At 39.1% G+C, this 20,000-nt stretch overlaps 1 protein-coding gene across 7 annotated transcripts in view; it reads left to right on the top strand.

The window, feature by feature from the left end:
• Window positions 1–20,000, top strand: part of VTI1A (vesicle transport through interaction with t-SNAREs 1A) — a 242,718-nt gene that overhangs the window by 220,758 nt on the left and 1,960 nt on the right. For all 7 annotated transcript variants that reach the window (XR_001556172.2, XM_015867333.2, XM_015867334.2 and 4 more), the window contains one exon: window positions 18,623–20,000. This exon is cut by the window's right edge and continues 1,960 nt beyond it. Coding sequence is in view for 2 of the 7 variants with exons in the window: in XM_015867333.2 (XP_015722819.1) it covers window positions 18,623–18,716 (94 nt within the window). In the remaining 5 variants the exon portion in view is untranslated. The remainder of the gene's footprint in view (window positions 1–18,622) is intronic.

Below are 20,000 nucleotides of genomic sequence, written 5' to 3' on the forward strand. Positions count from 1 at the left end.
TTCTGGTGTCTCGCTGAAGCTTCAGACCTTTATTGCTGGCTTTATTTTAGGGGGCTAGTGCTGTGATGAGGCAGGGGAACTCAGAAGGTGAAGCTTTGGAGTGACACAGGAGTTTCCTTTCTCCTCATTTGTTAACTTGGGATGACAGAAGTAGAAATGGTGTTTTCATGAGTAGGTTAAAGGCTTTTCTAGAACCAGCAAGAAAACAAGAATGCTGGTGGAAAAGGAGTGACGGAACACATCATTTAAAATCATTAAAATTTGGGAGGGCTAGCTGAGGTTTTCTCTGCATGCAAGAAGGGAAATCATGTGTCCATTAGCTTTACAGAGGCATGCGCAGGACTGCAGAAGCCCAACAGAAAGGAAAGGCAAAGGATTATGTACCTAGATTTCAGAGGGCGTGATTTATGGCGTGGCTTTTGAGTCCTGACATTTTGATTTAGTCATGATAGACCTGAAGTCTTATGAACTGTTCTTGTAGGGATTTGACAAGACCCTCTAGGGCTTGTTTGCTGTGTCTACCATTTTGAAATGCCAGGTCTTACGTGGAAACTTTTCCTTCCTTCCTTACCTCTATAAAAGTCCTTCCAATTCTGGGTGCTTTTCAGAAGCAAGCTTGTGAACAAGCTTCAATGTCACTTGTAAGCTCAGGCCCACATATTCAGAAGGTTTGAGGTTGCCTGTGTTCTGTTTGGATTTGAGTGTAGTTTGTTTGGTACAACATGCCAGACAAGGATCACTTGTTAGGGTCTCATTAACACCAACAGTGTCCCAGCTGTATTAGAATCTGTGAACATACCTACCTCAACTGTGTTTTCATGCCTCTTATGATTTTCATTTTCTCCAAATTAAAATATATGTATATACCAATATAACCAAATATAACCAAATCCCTCACAGAGAAGATTGATGACCTTTCTGGTTGTAGTAGGGAATTATCTTTAAAATCAAAGTCTGAGTGAGCAGATGTGCAGCAGCACAGCATCTCTCCATTGAGTGGCTTGTAGGTGCCACTTCTGTTGTGAAAACAGTTTATTTAGTAGAGTTAGTGCCTTGACTTTTCTGTCTTTGTACTTCTGAAAGATGATCCCTTGCAAACGATGAACCCTTAGCCTTAATGAAGTACTGATCCCTCTTTAACGTTTACTTAATTGAAGCTTAGAAGGAAAAAAATATAGAGTAGTATTTTAAGAGTGACTGTGTAGCACCTTTCCAAGTTTGCATGCCTGTCAACAAGATGTCATCCTGTAAGTGTGAATGAATGACTCTATTTCCACTTTGAGTTTCCATTCCTAGGCAAAAATAGCACCAAATACACTATACTACCAGAATAGATACCTTTTTTTTTTTTTTTTTAAACTTATAAATCACATAGCAATAAACAGTAAACTAAGATTATTTCTTCATTTAAAATGTTCCATGTGTCCAGCACCATGTAAAAACTATTAAAAATAAAAGAAGAAGCTGCTTAAAATGACTGAATAAAATCACAGGAAATAATTTATCATTCTTTTCTAACTGTGCATGCTGTACTTTGTAAGGATACCAATTATATTTAGCATTCCTCAAGGCTTCTATTGTTAGGCTTTTTTTTTTCCACTACCAGCATGAAGCACTGGATCTCTAAGCATCCTGTCATGATGCTGATGTTTTGTCGAAGAAAAGATGTGTTCCTCAGCTGTTGCAATTACTTCAGCATTTGTGCCTTTTCAGATGACACTCGGCCAACTTTTTTGTATTGCGTAATTCCCACGTACGTGGTGATGAGGGCTGAGATTTTTAAGGGCCATGAAGTGTCTAATGCATGGCACAGGCTGTCTAGCTACCTCCAAATATCTTACTCTTGGATCTGATTAATTTAGCCTAAGAGTCTCAAAGTCCTGATTATTTAACACATTACATAACGTAGGATTTGGGCTTTTTTGTTTGTTTGTTTGTTTGTTATTCAATTTTGCTAACACAAATAATTAAGAGTTAGCAGAATGTTGTGATGGTGTGCAATAGAGCTGGATGTAAGACAGAAAACAATAACCAAGACTGCAAGTAACTGTTTGGCTTCAAGAATTCTAAAATAGCCTCCTAAATTTGATTAACTGTCTTGGTATATGTTTAATCATCTAAATCCTTTGTAAACTATTTGTCAATGCACTCTTGACTTAAAGTTTGGCTATTTTCTCCATATTTTATGGAACACGACAACTCCTCTGAGGAAATGTAGCAGTATTTCTGCAGTACCATCAATATAATTTAGAGGGTGAATTTGGTGTTTGGGGTTTTAATTGAGGAAAGTTAAACACTTTCAATTTTCTAAAGATTTCTGATTCATCTCATGGACCCACAACCTGTTGAATCAGCACAACTGAGGTTGGCACACTGCAGTGTGATGGCAGAAATGAACACCAAAAGGAAATGGGAGCATAGGAAGGAGGACAGACCTGATCATGACTCCTAAAATTAGTATCACTGCTGGATGCTTTGAATCTTAGGAGCATGGTTTTGGCTTGAGTACAAGGCTTGGAGTCAGAGCATTTAAACTATAAACTCCCTTCTAGCCTCTGACACCCTTAATCTTTAGTTTTGCCATCTGCTAAATGGAAATAATGCTAGTTACCTCAGTAATGTGAAGATTTAATAATGATTCAACCAATTAGTGCATGAGTAAATAGGAAACACTGCTTCTACACTGCTGCATTTTGCTGAAGTTGCTCTCTCATGGTTTTAAACCACATTTCACTTGCAGTAAAATGTTTGTTTTCAGCTGTGTTCCTCCTATCAGAAAAATGTTGCTAGAGCAAAGACAGATCCCTGTTTTTGTAACCCAAGTGTCTCTATTTTTAGTTTTAAAACATTGGCTGCATCTCTCTGTCTCTCTCTCACTCTCATTTTTATTTTTATTTTTATTTTTTTAATATGCGTATGTATTTATAGCTATTGGAATAGCTCTTTGCTATTGGAATAGAATTTCCTGCAAACAGATCCATTTCTGTGGAGCTCTGCTCCAACGCACTGTCCCATGTATTCCCCTAAGCATTTTCTCCAGAGTAAATGCCTGCACTGGTTGTAGGATCAGTCTTGCAAACTGTAAACTTTATATAGCCTTCAGCACATAGTAAATTTGCATGTGCAGAAGGTATTAGCAACTGGGCATCTGATACTTGGCTATGTTGAATCTGAAGACACGAGTGACACAAGAGATGCCTGGGTTGTACCAAGCCATATCCAATTTGGATAACGACATTCTCAGTTTTCTCTTCAGTTTTAACTCAGGTGGAGTATCTGTCTTTGCACCCTCATTTAAAGTGGTGAGTCTTGTAACCTCACGCCACTGAAGAGCTGCTACATCTCACCCAGCAATAGGGAAAAGAACTTTTTATATGATAGTTGTGCTCTATGGGCATGGGAACACTGGACCTGTCTCTGGGTTTGGTGCACATGGAGCAAGGAGCACTGATTCAGATCGTTTCAAGGACTTCAGCAGGGCTACCAATGTGCATAAGGGTTGCAGAATCAGGCCCCTGAGGATCCTTAGGAATGAAAGGTATCCTGTAACTGCAAGGTATTATTATGATTACTACTCTGGAGAACACAGAGGTATTGAAGTTGGCAAAATAAATTAGAGAGTTAAATGTATAAGTAAACTAAGAAGTGACTGATGTTTTTTTGCATAGTAATAATCTTCATAATCACTTCATTTGCACAGTTATTTAATTTTAAACTTTAGGCACAGTTTTGAAGCACAACTCAGTGGAGATTTTTGCTGTAAACTATATACTTTAATGAAAGCTAATTGGAGGACAAATTTTAATCTAATTAAAATGTGACTGCATAAAGCAGAAAGGATGAATGAAGCGAAATGCTCTATGGGGCACAGTTTTCAAACAATGACTGTCCTGAATACTAAGTCAAATGAAGCTTTTGTAAAATGATGATCATGAACATTGCCAGCAACAGAACAACCTTGAGAAACTGCAAATGAAAGTTTAGTTTAAAAAGTGGACATTCTGATTACAGCCGTCGGAGGACTTTTCTTAAAAGGAAGTAAAAAGCAACACACACACAGTCTCATCTGAAAACATTACAAGTAAATTAGCCAAAGGTGTACATTCCTTCTAAGTTCTCATGATCAGCAGATGCAAATGTTTGCAGTGCGCCGATGAGTTATGAGCCCTAATGAGATTTCAATGCTGAGCAAACAATAAAAATTTATGCATTGCATAGTTTTAGTGGCCTTTGGCTTCATGGTTAGTGTTACACCCTTTCAACAGCTTTGGTAATATAATATCCAGCTGGCTTTGGAGGTAAGGAAAATTTTAGGGGTGAACTGAAATTGTGAGAAATAATGTGATTGATTGCTTTGTCAGAATAATGCATTTTCACGGTATAATTGTCCGTAGTAATCCTAACCCGGGTACGGATACATAGGTTCTAGTTCTGTTCGGACACACATTTTGAAGGGTTCAGGTGAAGGATGGCTTTTCCAGCATTCGAGCCAAACCATTTCCTGCGCTAGAAGCAGATCCAGAGGTCTCACAAACAGCCCCTCTAACAAGGACATTCCTGTCATAGTCTGGCAAAGGGAGGAATTGAAAAGCTGCACTTTCACCAACAACTGTCATGTGTCACAGTGAAAGAAGCCGAGCACCAACACAAAAAGAATCACACAATAGATATTGAAATAAATGTATGTAACGGCGTGCGGGGTGGGGGCTGAAGGAGGGAATTCGACTGGTGCAGTGTGAGAGTGAGCTCAAACATATTAAATTTAAAAGACCCATTTGTGGGTTAGGCTTTTATGAATCCAGAACCTTCACCATAATGATTGCCTGCATTACCCTACATAATATTAAAATCTTAGCATGTGATTAATAGCAGATTCCCTGCATACGTGTCACAGCGCACATCTGCAGCAAATCTGCTAGTATATTTCTGCACTAGTTTTACTTTGGGGCCATAAAGTAATTCCTGTTTTGTGAATGAGAATAAACCTATTATGCACTAAGTTAGCTACACCCAGTTTCTTCTCTTCAGGGAAAAAGAGCTGCTTATTTGATACGGCATCTCAAATTTCAGTGCTCAGAAGTGAGTTTAAGCCTCCGATAGATTTGCTTGAGCAAGCTGCTGGGAGTTGCCTTTTGCTGTTTCTGAGTTCTACTTTTTCCAAAACCTTCTGTGCAAAGAGTATTGAGAAACTTCTGGACAGCAGTAAACTAGTGGACTTAATTATAAAGTGTTTATTGCCAAATTTGTTAATGAGTCAACATGCAAAAAAGATATATTTATCCCCGTTTCCTCTTAAAATAGTAGTAAAAATAACTTCAAAAAATCTTTTTCTTAAGCTGCTCGGTGATGCAGTTTTGCTATTCACAAAAGCCCTTTTTCCCATCCGCAAATAGCTACCTTTCACTTTGCCCCAAGGGAACAGAGTGTAGCTCAAATGAAGCTTTAAAAAGAGAAAAAAATACAGATTTTTCCCAGTTGTAACTCAGGCTCTGTGCATTTTCACACACACACACACACACACAAAATAAAAGGGAAGAGGTAGAAACACTGCTCCAGTCTGTCCTATGAAAAGTCCTGCTGACCAAAACCAAAACAGAACCCAGCAAAAACAACTGAAACGACAACAAGAAAACATTAGGAAAGCAACATCTGTTTTGCATTCCTGGCATCAGGCTTGCCCTTGCAACACAGGGTCTGACACAGATGTACAGGGTTATGACACCGCTGAGCACCGCTTGATTCAAACTGGTGTAAGTGAGAGCAGGATCAGGGCACTGGGCTCTTACAGCCTTGTGCCAAACCGTGTCTCCTGATCTCCTTTGCAGATGTGGGACTCGCACCCCACCGAAGTTATAGGCATCCTTCCATCGATGGATGCGGGTTGTAGATCAAATCACATTCCTCCAGCAGCAATTCAGAATTTATTATCGGCTGGGTATTTTTCATCCTTGTGTGTATTTAGTTTTCTGTAAAATCGTTTTACTCTGTGGCTTTCCCATAGAGTTCCACTGTGTGAGGCTGCACTCAGAAAGCGTGTCTCTCAGTTGATACTTCATGGTTAAAGCCCTCTGTTTTTGAGTACAACTAAATATTAGCAAGGAGAGAGCAATGAGGTATTCAAAGAAAGGCACAAGTAGCTCAGACTATGAATTACAATGAATTGGTGCTGAGGGAAATTTGGGAAGCCAGAGTTAGCAGGTGAGCAGCTCTCTCACCAGAAGCAGTGTGGCTACATAAGATGGCACAAAGAGAGCAGTTCTCTCCTGTTTGATTGTCCATCTGTAGTTGTAACGGGGATGAAATTAGCTCCACTCATACCTGGCATAACTTCAGTGTCTCCGGTAGAGCTGTCTCAGATGGAATGACGTGCTTGCAGTGTTTTCACCAGCCACTAGATGTCTGTGTGTGCTCTTTAAAGGTTTTGGGTGCATGATGGCACTGGTAAACAAGAGAGCCGAGCACAAGCTGTGGGAAAGCCTATTAGGTTGCCTTTGCAAGTGTAGCATCATCACTTTCATTAAGCCTGTGTTTGAAGCAATTTATGCTGTCTAAAAGTAAATCCCAACTTTTCTAATTTGAGACAGATGGGGAAAATGTACCTTTTCTGGGCTACATCTGGTTAAGACAAACTGCTTCCTTCATGTCCATGCGAAGGGCTGAAATGTGTCTCATTGTTGTGAAACTTTTGGAGGAAGTTGCTGAGATGTGGAATAGGTTAATCTTGTTTCCATTCTGAAGCAGTGAAACTCTATAAAATAAAACATCTGCTCTGCAAGTGAACTGGTGAGAGCCCACTGTGTAATTCCATCCCATGTAGCCCAAACCAGTGCACTGCTGGAGCCATGTTTGCACACAGACAATGCACCGGCATACCTGGGTGTACTCAGGAAGGCTGTGCATCAGATGTCAAGTTTAGTACATCAGCAACAAACAAAAAGCAACTCCTTGAAGAGCAGATCTGGGTACAGAACTCTGTCCCACACTTTTGTGCATGAGGCAGCCCATGGCTGACCGGGGCGCTGCACCTGTGACCAACTTTTCTGCAGAGATCTCCAAAGAAATAATGCACCAGTAATCAGCACGCACTTGCTTTTCATTTATCTCCGTCGTCAGGGAATCAGATACAGATAGTATCAGGAACAATGAGAGGTACATTCTGATATTATTTTCAGTTTTTTGTCTAGACAGAGAAGAGCAACCGCTTGTATCTCTGCAGAGCACCTCAGCCCCCCTCCATGCTCACATCGGAGTCTGAAGGCCAGAGGGGGGTAGGAGGCTGTCTGTATTAGAAAAAAGAAGTTGAAAACCACCACCTACTCATCAGGTGACTGGAGACCGTGGTTGTAAAATGTGCTGCAGGCAGAAGTTCTGAAAAATCCCAGAAAGTGTTGAAAACATCTCTAAACAAGGTATTTTTCTCCTGCACCTTTCTTGCTAAAGGTCCCAATTGCTGCCAAGAAAACTAGTGAGAATGTTAGCTGCCAAATAAAAAATTTATGACGGTGTTTGGCAAAGGATTGTATCACTGCTTGTTTTATACATTTCCACAAGGCTCTTGAAGGGCTGTTGGACACATACGGCTCACTGATCACTGTGCTTTATCTGTTCTTTAGCGTACTGAAAAAGCAAGCTCCAATAAAGCATGATTTAAACAATATATATCTTTTTTTTTTCTTTTAATAGCCTCCTAAAAGCATTTGCTATGGTGAGCATATAATTTCTAAACAACATTCCACATATAAAAAAAATTTAAAGCCTTTTACATGACAAAGTTGCTTGTTATTTGAGTTATTTTCATAGTAAAAATACATGAATTCTTCAATTAAAAATGTATTGCTCATGCAATTGTGCTTGTTACACGTTGGAGTCTGGGCCAATAAACCGCCTGTTAAAACATAAAGCAGTCCATTCAGTCAAACTTGTGCCTGCCATTAATGTTTCAAAAACTGAGAAAATAATATGTTGGAATGGCATTGCTCACAAATATCAATTAGGTTCTCAGCTGTATCATTAAATTAATTTTGGGGGAGAAAATTGTTCTGGTGGATTTAGTGGAAAAAATATATTTTTGAATACGGAGTTTGCACACTGACAATGATAATTATGTTGACCAATGTTGAAGCAAATACCGTTAAAATATTTCTCCATCTGAAGAAATGAAATTGTGTGTCTCTCTCTTCTCAAACCACTTGTCAAATTAGGCTTCCAGCTGATAATTAGTGCCATTTAACACTCATCTTCTCATTCTGAAATCTCGAAGCCCAAACTGTTTGCTTTTCCTCATTATCATGTGCTACTGGACGTGGGAGGATTGGAATATGGAATTGTGCTTCCCACACCATTTTGTAAAGACGCAAAGAGCATCTTTTCTCTGGGGCAGCCAACAGCAGTGGGATGCAGTCCTGGCATCCTGACCCCTGTGAAAGGGACAGCCAGAGTAACACGCCCCTGTACCTTCCCGGAGCTGCCCCAGGGCAGCACGGCTCTGCACCACACTTGTGTCTTCATGGCACAGTTGAGCCCCACAGCAAATATTTGAGAGCAGCCAACAGCACTGCAAATACTGCATGCCTTGTTTATGCTTGCGTATTTCATGGTATTTGATATAAAGTACTCAAGACAGACCAGCATTAAGAGGATTATTTCAGACAGCATTAGGAGTTAATTTACAGAAGATTAGCTCTAAATCAGGCAGATATCATAAGCAAATTAACATCAGTTGTAGGAGATTCAGAATCGAAATGTGTGGTGTTTTTAGTTTCTCCCTGCATGTGCTTAAGTAGATGAGTGGTATCTGTATTAGTTTCAAGGCTAAGGTGCTATGTCTCGAGTAGTGAAGAACAGGTATACTTTTTTCTTTCTTTCTTTTTTTTTTTTTTCTGGATGCACAGTATTTATTATGATGCTGTTTACTGACAGGGAAACTGCTTTACTCCAAGTACCCTTCCTCTTCTGAATATTTCATACTTCATGCCATTTCTTTATTGAGTAATGTTTTGTTTGGCCTCAGAAATGATGTCTCCATGGTGTTACAATATTTTAAAATAGGTAATGTGCAGCTTTGCTTCAGATTGACATACTTAATCTTCTTTTTTTTTTTTTTCTTCCTGTTAAAACGAGTCACATTTTAATGCCAACTCATAAAAATGAAGGAGTGTATAAAATGCTGCGTACTATGGTGAAGATTACAGCTACTTAAAAATAGCTTCCCTAATACTTAAGCATGGAAATTACAGATTTGTACTATTTCCACTGGAGTGATGTTTAATTTGTAGCAAAAAGCAGATTCTGTTCTTCACTTGGTTTTTCAGACATGTTTTCCTGACTGCAGACAGACAGACATAAGCAACCATCCATCTCAGTATCACCGTTTCAAAAGCGCTTGCCTAATTAGTGGAGAGGATTATGAAAGGGACTGAACCGCAATACTAAAGCCTATCTTTTGCGTTGTACTTGGAGTTCTGAAAGTTTGGAAGTCTTAGAATCTGGTTCCCATCTTTGGAGATTTTATTGTATTCTGCTCTCCAGGAGGTATTAAACTGGTTAGTCTTCAGTGTTCTCCTGAACATTTGGGTTGGGTTTTTTTCTTTCAGCTGGAGAGGGAAGTCTGGGCAGTGTTTTACAATTTTTTCCCTTCTTGATGGACCAAATTCCTCTTGACAAGGTTGGCCTGAGGTCATGAATGTCTCCCTGTGTTCACCGAGACAGGAATCTTTGCTCTTTCTCTGAGATCATGAAAACTTACACCCACTCTAAGCCAGGTTGGGCCTGTAGGTCCCTCCGGTTGCAAGATCTGCAAGTACTTCTGCACTTTGACTTTGTGCCCTGTAGCTTTACAGAATGCATGGAGGCTCGGAGTGGTTATTAAACCGAGGTGTCTGAGGTCATAACAAAGTAGAGGCATTTCTGCTCCTGTAATAGAAATACTGTAACATGCTGAAAAGAAAATACTCTAATAGTGGTAAGTATCTCCTGTCAACTAATTTGATAGTTCTCTATCAGGTAAACCATTTGTGAATACATCGATTCTTTTTATTTTTCACTGTTCTGTCTCCACTATTCCCAGGTTTTCTCAGAACCAGTTGGGCAAAAATTGATTTTTATTTGTTCCACCGGCCTTGTGGAAAATTAGCTTATGAACTGGTTTTTATAGGAAGACTCAAAGCACAGGACAGGTTGAAAAATAAGCCTATAGCAGTCAAAATTGTTGTCTGAAATGTCTTCAGACTGGAAGGCTGAATTTATTGCTCAAAACAAGTACTAGCAATGTGGAGGTGTGCAGTCCTGCTCATTATCACTGGAAAAGGGGGAACCAAAAAGCACAGTAAAAAATTAAATTTTAATAATGCTAGTGATATTTTCTAAATCCTTCTTGACAGAAAGATTCTCATTATTTTTATCTGTCTCAGAGTAGGCTCTTTTAATGCCATCTCACAAATGGCCTTAGCCATGATTGTTTTCCTTTCTTTTATAGCATTTGGGGAAGAAAAAAAAAAAAAAAAAAGACAAGAAAAAAAAGAAAAGAAAAGAAAAAAAGAAGAATATATACCAAAAAAAATTCTATTCTATCATTCAAGAGGTGCCATGAAATGGTAACATTTTGGAGAGCACATCTTCAGGAACAATAGCTGCAGGTGCCTTCAGGTTTTTACAAAAGAGGTCAACATTGTTAAGACAATTGTAGCAAACTTTCTATACAAAAAGACGCCCAGTCAAATATAGTGTGATAAGGAGAAAGCAATATAAACAAAATGATGTCCAGTCTCCAGCTTCACCACACCTAAAAGCTGTAGTTATTAAAGTGAGGCAATGTGAAAGATGTTGCTTCCTTTTATCCGTATAAGATGTATATACATATATATATATTATGTGCAATCAAATGGTTATGAAAGTTGATAAAATGCAGACTTAGAAATTTTTTCTTTCCTTAAATTGGCCAGAATGTAAACTTAACTGTATTTATTGTGAAAGCCAATGTGTGATCATGTATGTTCTTGTCATTTTACAGCTTGCATACGTTTCATCTGTTGAAGAAGTAATTGCTTAAGCTTTGAGGGGGTTGGGGTTAGGGTTTTGGTTGTGTGGGTTTTTTTTCCTATTTTCCATTTGGGGAACTACGGCCACATGCAGCCAGTGTGCTGAAGAATGCCATTACTCCAACAGCTGGGCTATCTGCCCTCCCTCAGAGCTCCTTCTAAAGCACTTGTAATGTTTGCTGAGGCCTATGGTTCTTAGTCATGCTCAGGTGACTAAATATATCATTCGTTCTTCTTGATACTCCAGTACCCTGAGAAAGGCTGGTTGGAGATTAATGTAACCTTGACTCCTTCCACTTGCAGTTGCCGCTGCATATGTGAGCTTCCTCTAGAATTGCCAGAGAGATCTGGTGTTAGCTCTGCTTTGCATGAAATGAATTAATCTCCATCCAGTTTTGGTTGGGGAGTTTGCATGGCCCTGGAAGCCACCCGCTGTTCCCCTTAATGACAGTAATAAACTAATTTGTTCCCTCCATGGAAGGAACAGACATGGGGACAGGAGAAATCTGATGTTGTGTCACTGAGGGTAATGCAGAGAAATGCTCTCTGTCAGGGACTCTCAGAAGCAGAAGGGAGCTTTTCATCCTTCACAAATACCTCCCCGTATGTTCTAAAAGTGGGCAGTGAGTAAAACCCCGGCTAGTCAAAGATATGCAGTATCCTTCCTCTTGCTGTTACATCCTAGCTCCTATAGTCCATGAGGTCCTCCCCCAGGCTTTCTGAATTCTTGCACTTTACACGCTGAAGTCTTCATATATTTATCTTTCAAATATTTCTGTTGATATCTTGCCTTCCCAGGCCACTTCAATCAAGCTGTCATCCACTTATTCCCATCAGATTCTTGTGGTCTCCTGTGTACTATTTGTATCTCCTGAGATCGCCAGCTCTCTGAGACAGAACTCATGCAAGCTATGATAGTCATGATCCTGATGGCCACCAAATAACACCAAATAAAATATTCCAGTGCTGTTCATACACTTATGCTACATTTGGAAGCTATTACAAGATTTCTGCTTAGAATTAGTTATCTCAGTAAGTGTTTTAACTACCAAATACCGTAACATTTGTTTTTCTTTACAGTCTTAATGGTAAGATTGTCAGAAGGTGACAATATATAGTTCCTTGAGCCTGGTTCCCATCTTCTGCTCCTCCAAAATCCCTGTCAAAAGGGAGTTCATTCCTACCTAATGTGCACCTAACTGAGCCAGCTACTTAGCTGACTTGTTCTCCTGAGGTGTGTATATGAACAGGAAAAAGAGAAGGCAGTTCAGAGCAGGACTCTGGTTCATATTGAAAGGGAGCTGAGAGAGATTAGCTAGATGTAATTTGGACGTTTAAAGTTGGATAGTGTGTCTACCTTCCTGCACCTTTTATTAAATGACTCATTCATTTATTCAGGGCCCAGGTGGAATGACATTGATGTGGTTTGAGTGTAATATTATAACTAGAGATTGGTATCCACGTTATTGTAAGTACATGGCTCTGGTCCTTAAGACTGATCTTTAAACTAGAGCATGTATCTCTGCACAAATCCTCAGACTTACCAACAACATCTTAGTCACCTTGTAAGGCCCATCTCCTTCAAAAAACCCTGCTATTTTCCTAGAAAAATGTCATCTTCTTTTATTCTCCGCTTCTGAGTCTTTAATCTCATTATCTGCTCAGTTTTCAGCAATTTTAATGGATTTTCACAAGGATTTACGCATAAGAAAGTAGAACCACTTGCCCAAGGGCAAGAAGAGACTCCTTCACTAGGGAATTCAGGGACTGTGTTGTGGGCTCCTTTTGGGAATGGTGGGTCTCCAGACTGGAGGGAGCCCAGGCAGCATGGCCTTTTTGGCAAGAAGTAAGGGGAGTCCTATTCACTCTCTGCCACCCTGCAGAGCCTTTTCACTTTAAAATATGCAATGTCAATTACAATGGAATTGATTCTGCTCACCTGAAGAACACAAAGAACTTGGCCTTATTTTCAGAATTGAGGGAGGAAAAAGCCTCAAGAATTTCCCAAGTACTTTTTCCAGCATCAACTCAAAGAGGGTTAAGGAGTTGTATGCAAGTTCTTCTGGTATTTTTTCACTGATAGAATTTCTGTTTTCTAATTAGTGTTGTTAATGATGTAACATCTCAAGTCAGAAATTTCCAACCAGTTGTAATTTTGCTAGGCATATTTCTCTTACACTTTTATTTCAGTAGGTTGCCACATCTTTAAGTTTTCCCACAGCCTGTCTAGTTCTTTTCAGCTGCCTTTATTTAAGAAAAGCATTCTTAAACCTAAAGATGGGAAAGATGAATAGTTACTTGAACAGCCCCCAGATACCCTGAACTTAGAGATTTATCATTATGTATCTAAGGCTTTGCTTTACCAATCGTAACATTTTATTCCCCAGTGTTGGCTCTACTGCTTCGATCTGAAAGCTCCTGATAGATAGTAACAAGGATGTCCTTATATATAGTAATAATGGTGTCTATCCCAGAAGGTAATTGAGTATGGCTGTATGACTTTTAATTTCACATTTGCTGATATTTATTTCACAAATACTGGTATGTATTTGCCTGTGTGACCAGACCTATACTTTGTGCTTGTTTGAATCATGAATACTGGGCATTTAAAAGTCATCACCGATTTATATGCACCTTTCCTTTTTTTCCATGTTAGCAAAACCTGCAGATTACAAATGAAAGGGTATCCAAAATGTAATTCAAAGTGACCATCTAAAATGTGTTCCTGCATACAAAGAAGAAGCCTTTCTGCCCAATAAGCTCATAAGAATCACTTCTAGTTAAATCTTAAATGCATGTATTACAGTGCAACACTGTTGGACAGTGCTCCGTCATCAATCAGTCTGTGTTCTTGAGGACACTCTTTTTCAAGACGTTTTCTTTAAGGATAAAGAGCTGTGTTGTAATGAATGTGTGCTAACTGATCCCCCAAGCCTTTTGCATTATTTTTTTTTTTTATTTGTATTAGTGTCAGAGTTGAGCTTCTGTAAGACATTTTTGCAGTATTTTATTTATAGTCTTCATTATTTCAAGCTAAGCACACGAAACTCTTGATGCACCCAGAGTCTGCACCGGTTCGTTTATATCTGTATTTAGTTAACATGTTACCATGATTGCTAATTTTCATGACAATTGTTATTGTACCATCAGTGCTTAATGGCAAGGCATCATTATTCAGTGCTGGTCAATCAGGCACTAAGACATGTGCAAGACATCAGGCTGAACCCATATAGATGTCGTGCACTTCCCTGCTAATGAATGCAGGTTTGTAAAAAGGTTTAAACACGGTTGGCATCCTTAATGTAAGGTTTGCAAAAGCTTATTGGGGAACTGCTTTGTGTTTATAAGGCACAGATCTAAACACGGCACAAACAGAATTAGAGCCATTGTGTGTGTGTGTGTGTGTGTGTGTGTGAAGCTACGGAGAAGGTAGAATCATTTGGATTTTTGCAGTGTGGAAAGGAAGCACAACATCTGGCGTGGAATGAGTATGGGAGATTTGCCAAGGATGACAGTGTTTGGAAATTGCTATGGGACTTGTTCTCCAAAGCAGTGGTCCCCATGTATGTGAGAGCAAGTGATCCCTTTCCCCAGGAAAGAAATCAGCCCATGTTGCAGATCAGCTGTAGAACACAGCTGACATGAGCTCCAGAGGCAGCTCCAGTGGTGGGAAGCCAGGAAGTTGGGTCAGGCATTTAGAAAGGAGGAGCAGAAGAAACTGAACAAGAGCAGGATGCACTTTCTGCACTGATAGCCCAGAATGTTCATCCAGCATGCTCTTCCCATGCAACGCTTAATTGCTACCCTTGCATCTGCTTTAGTTACTGTTTCTATGTGGTTTTGCACCCAAATGTTTTGGGCTGCTGTCCATGATAAACTAGATGGAGCTTGGTTTAAAAGTGCAGATTTTTCATCTCTTCTAACTAAAAGCAGAATGAGCCCTTGTGCTCTTGGAGTCCCAAGTATGAAAGGAGCAGCAGATATTGGCTGTTAACGAGCTCCAGCACGCCGGGCTCCTGCAGAACTTGGTGTGAATTCAGTGCATAAGCTGCATCGACTAAATGGTTAATTCATCTCATATCAACAGTACTATGATTCATAATGTAAACTTGAGGAATCCTTGATGTTTCAGTCACACATTCCTCTTAATTTGGCCATGCATTCTTTTAAAGCTACAGTGTGCTAACTTAATAAAATGCAGCATGCAAATGCACAAGTTTTTGCCTTCAGGCATTTTAGCCATGGATGTTTCAATGGGTGTCTTCTTTCAAGTATGTATTCTTTCTTAAATTATTTACCCTGTAAACATGCTTTGCATTTTCAAAGAAGAAACTGGGCTTCCTCGTTCACCAGATTTTGTTGAATTTAAGGTGTAGTAGAGATAAAAGAATATCATCTGCTTCTTGTGAGCATGTTAGCCTTTGGGATTTTTTGTAGTGAGCATTAGGCTCCATTTTCTTCCTCTTTGGTATGATCACTCCCTCCCCCACTTAAATTCCTTGCTGCTTTGCCTAGAGCAATGCCCACTGGCAGTGTCTGGCTGTGACAGTACTATAGGCTCCTCTACAGATGGGTCCTGCCAATGCCAACCATTGTTCTACCGCTGTGAGCTGGCTTGACTGCAGTCTATCTATCACTCCAATCCCCCTTTCCTCTTGATATTTTCTTTACTCCAATGGGGCTGCTCTTGCCTACTGACTTGGAGATAGGAAATGTGCTGACGTCCAGAACTGGTGTGCTCCACCTGAACAGGCTGCCCCCAGCATCAGCCTCACACACCCCACTTGCTCACTCTTAGATGGGTCCATCCTGCTGCTGGCTGCCTCCCTTGGAGCCCCATCCACACTCTTACTTCCTCTCTTGAAAGTGAAACAGTAAAACTTAATGTTATTCTTTAAAAAAAAAAAGATATAAAATTAATCTTTAACTGTGGGCTTGAATATTAAAAGTATATAATGCTTCAGTGTAGGAGTCTGTTGATAACATCCATCCTATTTCATGATTAATTTGTTCCTTTTAATATGATATTCTTTTGCTGCAGTGTGCAGACTAATTCAGATTCCTAGAAATAGAACTTTGATATGTATTTCCTAGATTCTCGCTGTAAGTGAACCTTCAATTAGCAGATACAGGTGGCAGCTTGCCTCGCTCAGTGCTCTCTTGATGAGGATTTTAGAGATGTGGACACCAATTAAATAAACTTGCAATGGGGTTTGCACTGACAGAGTATTAAAAATAACATTTTTGGAGGATTTGGTATCTTTTGTTTTTTCTTCTAATTTTTTTTTGTAATTTTAAATCTCAGATGATGAAATGCTCTTCCGATGGGCCAGAGACAGGAGTTGGTTTAAACACTATGTATGTTATGTATGCTTTTGCTTAACTATGTGTTAGATTAAGCGAGTTTCACTCACAGTTAATCCTTTGTAAATTAGCATTATGGATGCCTTGGGGCCCACATCCCACAAATAAAATGGTTGTCAAGCCAGCTGCACTGTGTATTACTTAAGGCTGAATGTTTTAAAACTTTTCATGCTTTTAATCTGTTTCACTGCTGAGTCTCAGTTTTGCTGAGTATCTTTTCAGGAGTGATGAGGGTGAGTAAATATATGTTCTGGTTTTCATGCATTTGCCTGGGCGGATCGTTTGTTATCAGGTGTTTGGCAGAGAATGTCACACCTCGACACAGAATGGAAGCTTGTAAGTTCAGGTGTTAAACTGGAGTGCAAACCAACAAGAACCAAAAGCCCTTAATTAGCTTTATTTTGTTAGCCCACTAGTTTTTGGGTGTTGTTTTTTTTCCTTTTTTTCTTTTTTTTTCTTTTTCTTTCTTTCTTAAGAGTGAGAAACATCCCTCCCTCCTCCTCATCCTTTTGGCAGAGTAAATATTGCCTGTTAAGTTTGAATTAGCTGTCATCGCAAAAGAATTAATGCTGTGGTTGAGCCTTTCTAGTGAGGAAGGGAAAAATAAACGAGACAGATCTTAGTTCAGCTTTAAGTGATAAATGAGGACAAAGCAGCCCATTCATCTCCTGCTAGGAAAGTGGACACAAACACTAAAGCAGTTTTGCGGAAGACGTGTCAGCAAATGTGATCATTTTGTAACCTGTCAGGAGGATAGAGAGCTAGTCCTTTTAGAGTGTCACAGGGGAGGGTGTCTGTCTGATGTGACAGTTTGCATCCATCCATTTGCTGCTTTTTCTTTAGGTGGGGGGTAAGCACGGAGGGAACTGGAGTAGGTTAGAACTGCATTTTTCCTTCCGCTTTCCAATATAATTTATATGTATATCCACCCACATCCAAATGAAAAACCCTTTCCAAGGAAAACTCCCCTCTGCTCTCTAGTTTCTCGCCCCTCTCACTGCATGAAATATGCTCAGATTTTACACATTGCATTCCTGCTCCTCAAGTCTGAGCCTTGCACTCAGTACATTTCACAATACACAGTTTTTACTTTTACCATTATTTGGTCATTAAAAGCTTTGTTTTGTTCTGTTTTACAGAAGCACTACAAGAAAAAAAAAATACCCACAACAAAATAAGAACAAAAATAACTCGGGGTTCTTCTGTTGTTGGCTTGGGTTTGGTTTTTTGCTGTCTCTCTCCAATTCTGATGATATGGTTCATGTACAAATACATCTTGTAAAAGTTCCTGTGTCGCAGAGAGCCTATGAAAATACCCTTCCTCTTCTGTGAGAACAGAATAACAAACACTGGCTTCTTACAGTTCAGAATCCTTCTGTAAAATACCTCGAATTCCATTGTTAATTGATTTATCCATTTTAAATGACCTATTAATTTCAGGCCAAATCTGGAGACATGTGATGTCTGATTTTAGAAGCAGGGATTTCTCCCAGAAATGATTACACAGTATTAGCGTACTACTTCTAGTAGCTTTTTAATATCACCAATTTCCACTTTCTTATGCTAAACAGTAAATGCAACAATTGCCTGTTACTGTAAGTAAAGGTATGCTACAGAGACGGGAGATGCGTTTACAACTTAAGCTTCACAGTTTGACACTTGCTTCTTTATATCATCCTTTTCTTCAAAACTACCTTTAATACTTTTCCCTTGGTATTTTAGTGCAAGTAAGTACCTCACTGACATGTCTTTCCTTGAAACATTGTGCCCTAATAAACCCCCTTGAAAATTAATAAATCATTTCCTTTCAGATTAAAAACAACAACAACAACAAAAAAAAGCTTTGAGAATAGCTTTTAAAATGTAATGGTATTTACTACTATAGAGTACCCTGCACGGACTGCATCAACTGAGAACTGATGATGTAATTTGTTTTAGAAGGTTAATGTTAATAGTAGCATGACACACTGCAGTTATTCTGTGTGTATCTGTGTGCATAATTAAGGAAAGGTTCAATGTTTCTTCAATCCCAAAGTCAAATTAAATAGAAATGTGAAAAGAAAGAAAACAGTCAAGATATGCAGAATGGTGTCAGAAAACATAAATTTGTAGCCCTGTGCCTTTTCTCTGCGATAGCTACCATTGTACCTCTTTATATTGCTTAATATGTCTTCCACTGTTTTCACTGTGGTGTTTTTTTTCTCTCTTCTGCTTTTTTCCAGGATCATCCAAAACCGAATTTTGATTGTTGTTCTGGCAGTCTTCGTCATCCTCACCACCGCAGTGGCTATTTTCTTTTCCATCCACAGACGCTGATATCTTTGTTCTGCACTAAGCGGCAACAAACTGCTTGTTCTGAGTAATTAAGACAAAGTGGTCACATGAATCATTCTCTTGCACTGACAGAGTCTCCCTCTCTTTTCCACTATTCAACTCAGGTGCAAGTGGTGTAAAATACTTTGTATTATTGATGGCATAGTCGATGGCATGTGGCGTTGATTATTTTTCTTCTATTTTTTTTTTTTTCTTTCTTTATCTGAGTGTTTTTGGAATCTTAATATTCGTTTGGGGGAGGGCTTGCTCCAGTATCAAAAGGCCTAATGTGTCCAATTCTACCCCAGGCAATTGGTATGTAAGCTGCAAGAGTTTAGAGAGCTGAAGGGGATCTTTGCACTTTTCTTGTGCTATGTGGGGTGTATGAATATCAAGCAGTACCAGACCTTATGTGATATAGAATATAAGTAAAGCGCAGACCAACGATGTAGAAAGTGAACCTGTCTCCTGTGAGTAACTACTGATCATGAATCATTGTAATAGATGTAACCTGGTTAGGAACGGTAGTTGTAAAAGAGAGCAACCTAGAAGATGTGTGATATCTGATGTGAATCCAACACACTATTTAACTTTCTTTTTTTTTTTTTTTTTTTAAATTAAACTTTCTTTTCTGCTTCTTCAAAACAATTCCGTTTTCATCAAGATCGTGATAAAGCATCTCTTGTTGAAAATATACTTGTGACCGCGGCCCATATGTTGAATCTGTTTTGAATCTTCCAGTGTTGATATATGTGCTACCAAGTGTACATGCCAGGCCTTTATTAAAAGTGTATAAAGGCATTAATCTATTCATTGTTGATTAAACAGAGATCCTAAATAATAGTTCTGTGACATACACTTGATTACCATACGTCAACCCCAAATCCAGATTTTGCATATTGGCCTGTGTTGACACCAGGTGTTGAAAATATCTTCAGTCTAATAAATTCTGATGTGATATTCCCCTGCTTAAACAGAAACTGTAAAAATGTTCATTTATACATGCCTTTAGCCAATGCAGTATGTCAAAGTTTCATCTACCAGGTACCTGTGTGTAAATGAAGAGCAGTTCTCGTTTCCTGATGGCTCTGCCTCACCTATAGCAATGTCTGTGTCATTTGAAGTACTGCTCCAGCAAGGATCATTTTTCTGGTGATGTGGTAATTTTCATGAGAATTTTACAATTTATTGTAGGTAATCTCTTTCAAATACTGCAAACTGAGAAGGATTTTAACTTAAAATCTTTTCCTGAAGGTGCTCAGTGAAACAAAATCTGATGGCTTTCAA

Source organism: Coturnix japonica, chromosome 6, assembly GCF_001577835.2.
Source record: "Coturnix japonica isolate 7356 chromosome 6, Coturnix japonica 2.1, whole genome shotgun sequence".
Lineage (NCBI taxonomy): Eukaryota > Metazoa > Chordata > Aves > Galliformes > Phasianidae > Coturnix > Coturnix japonica.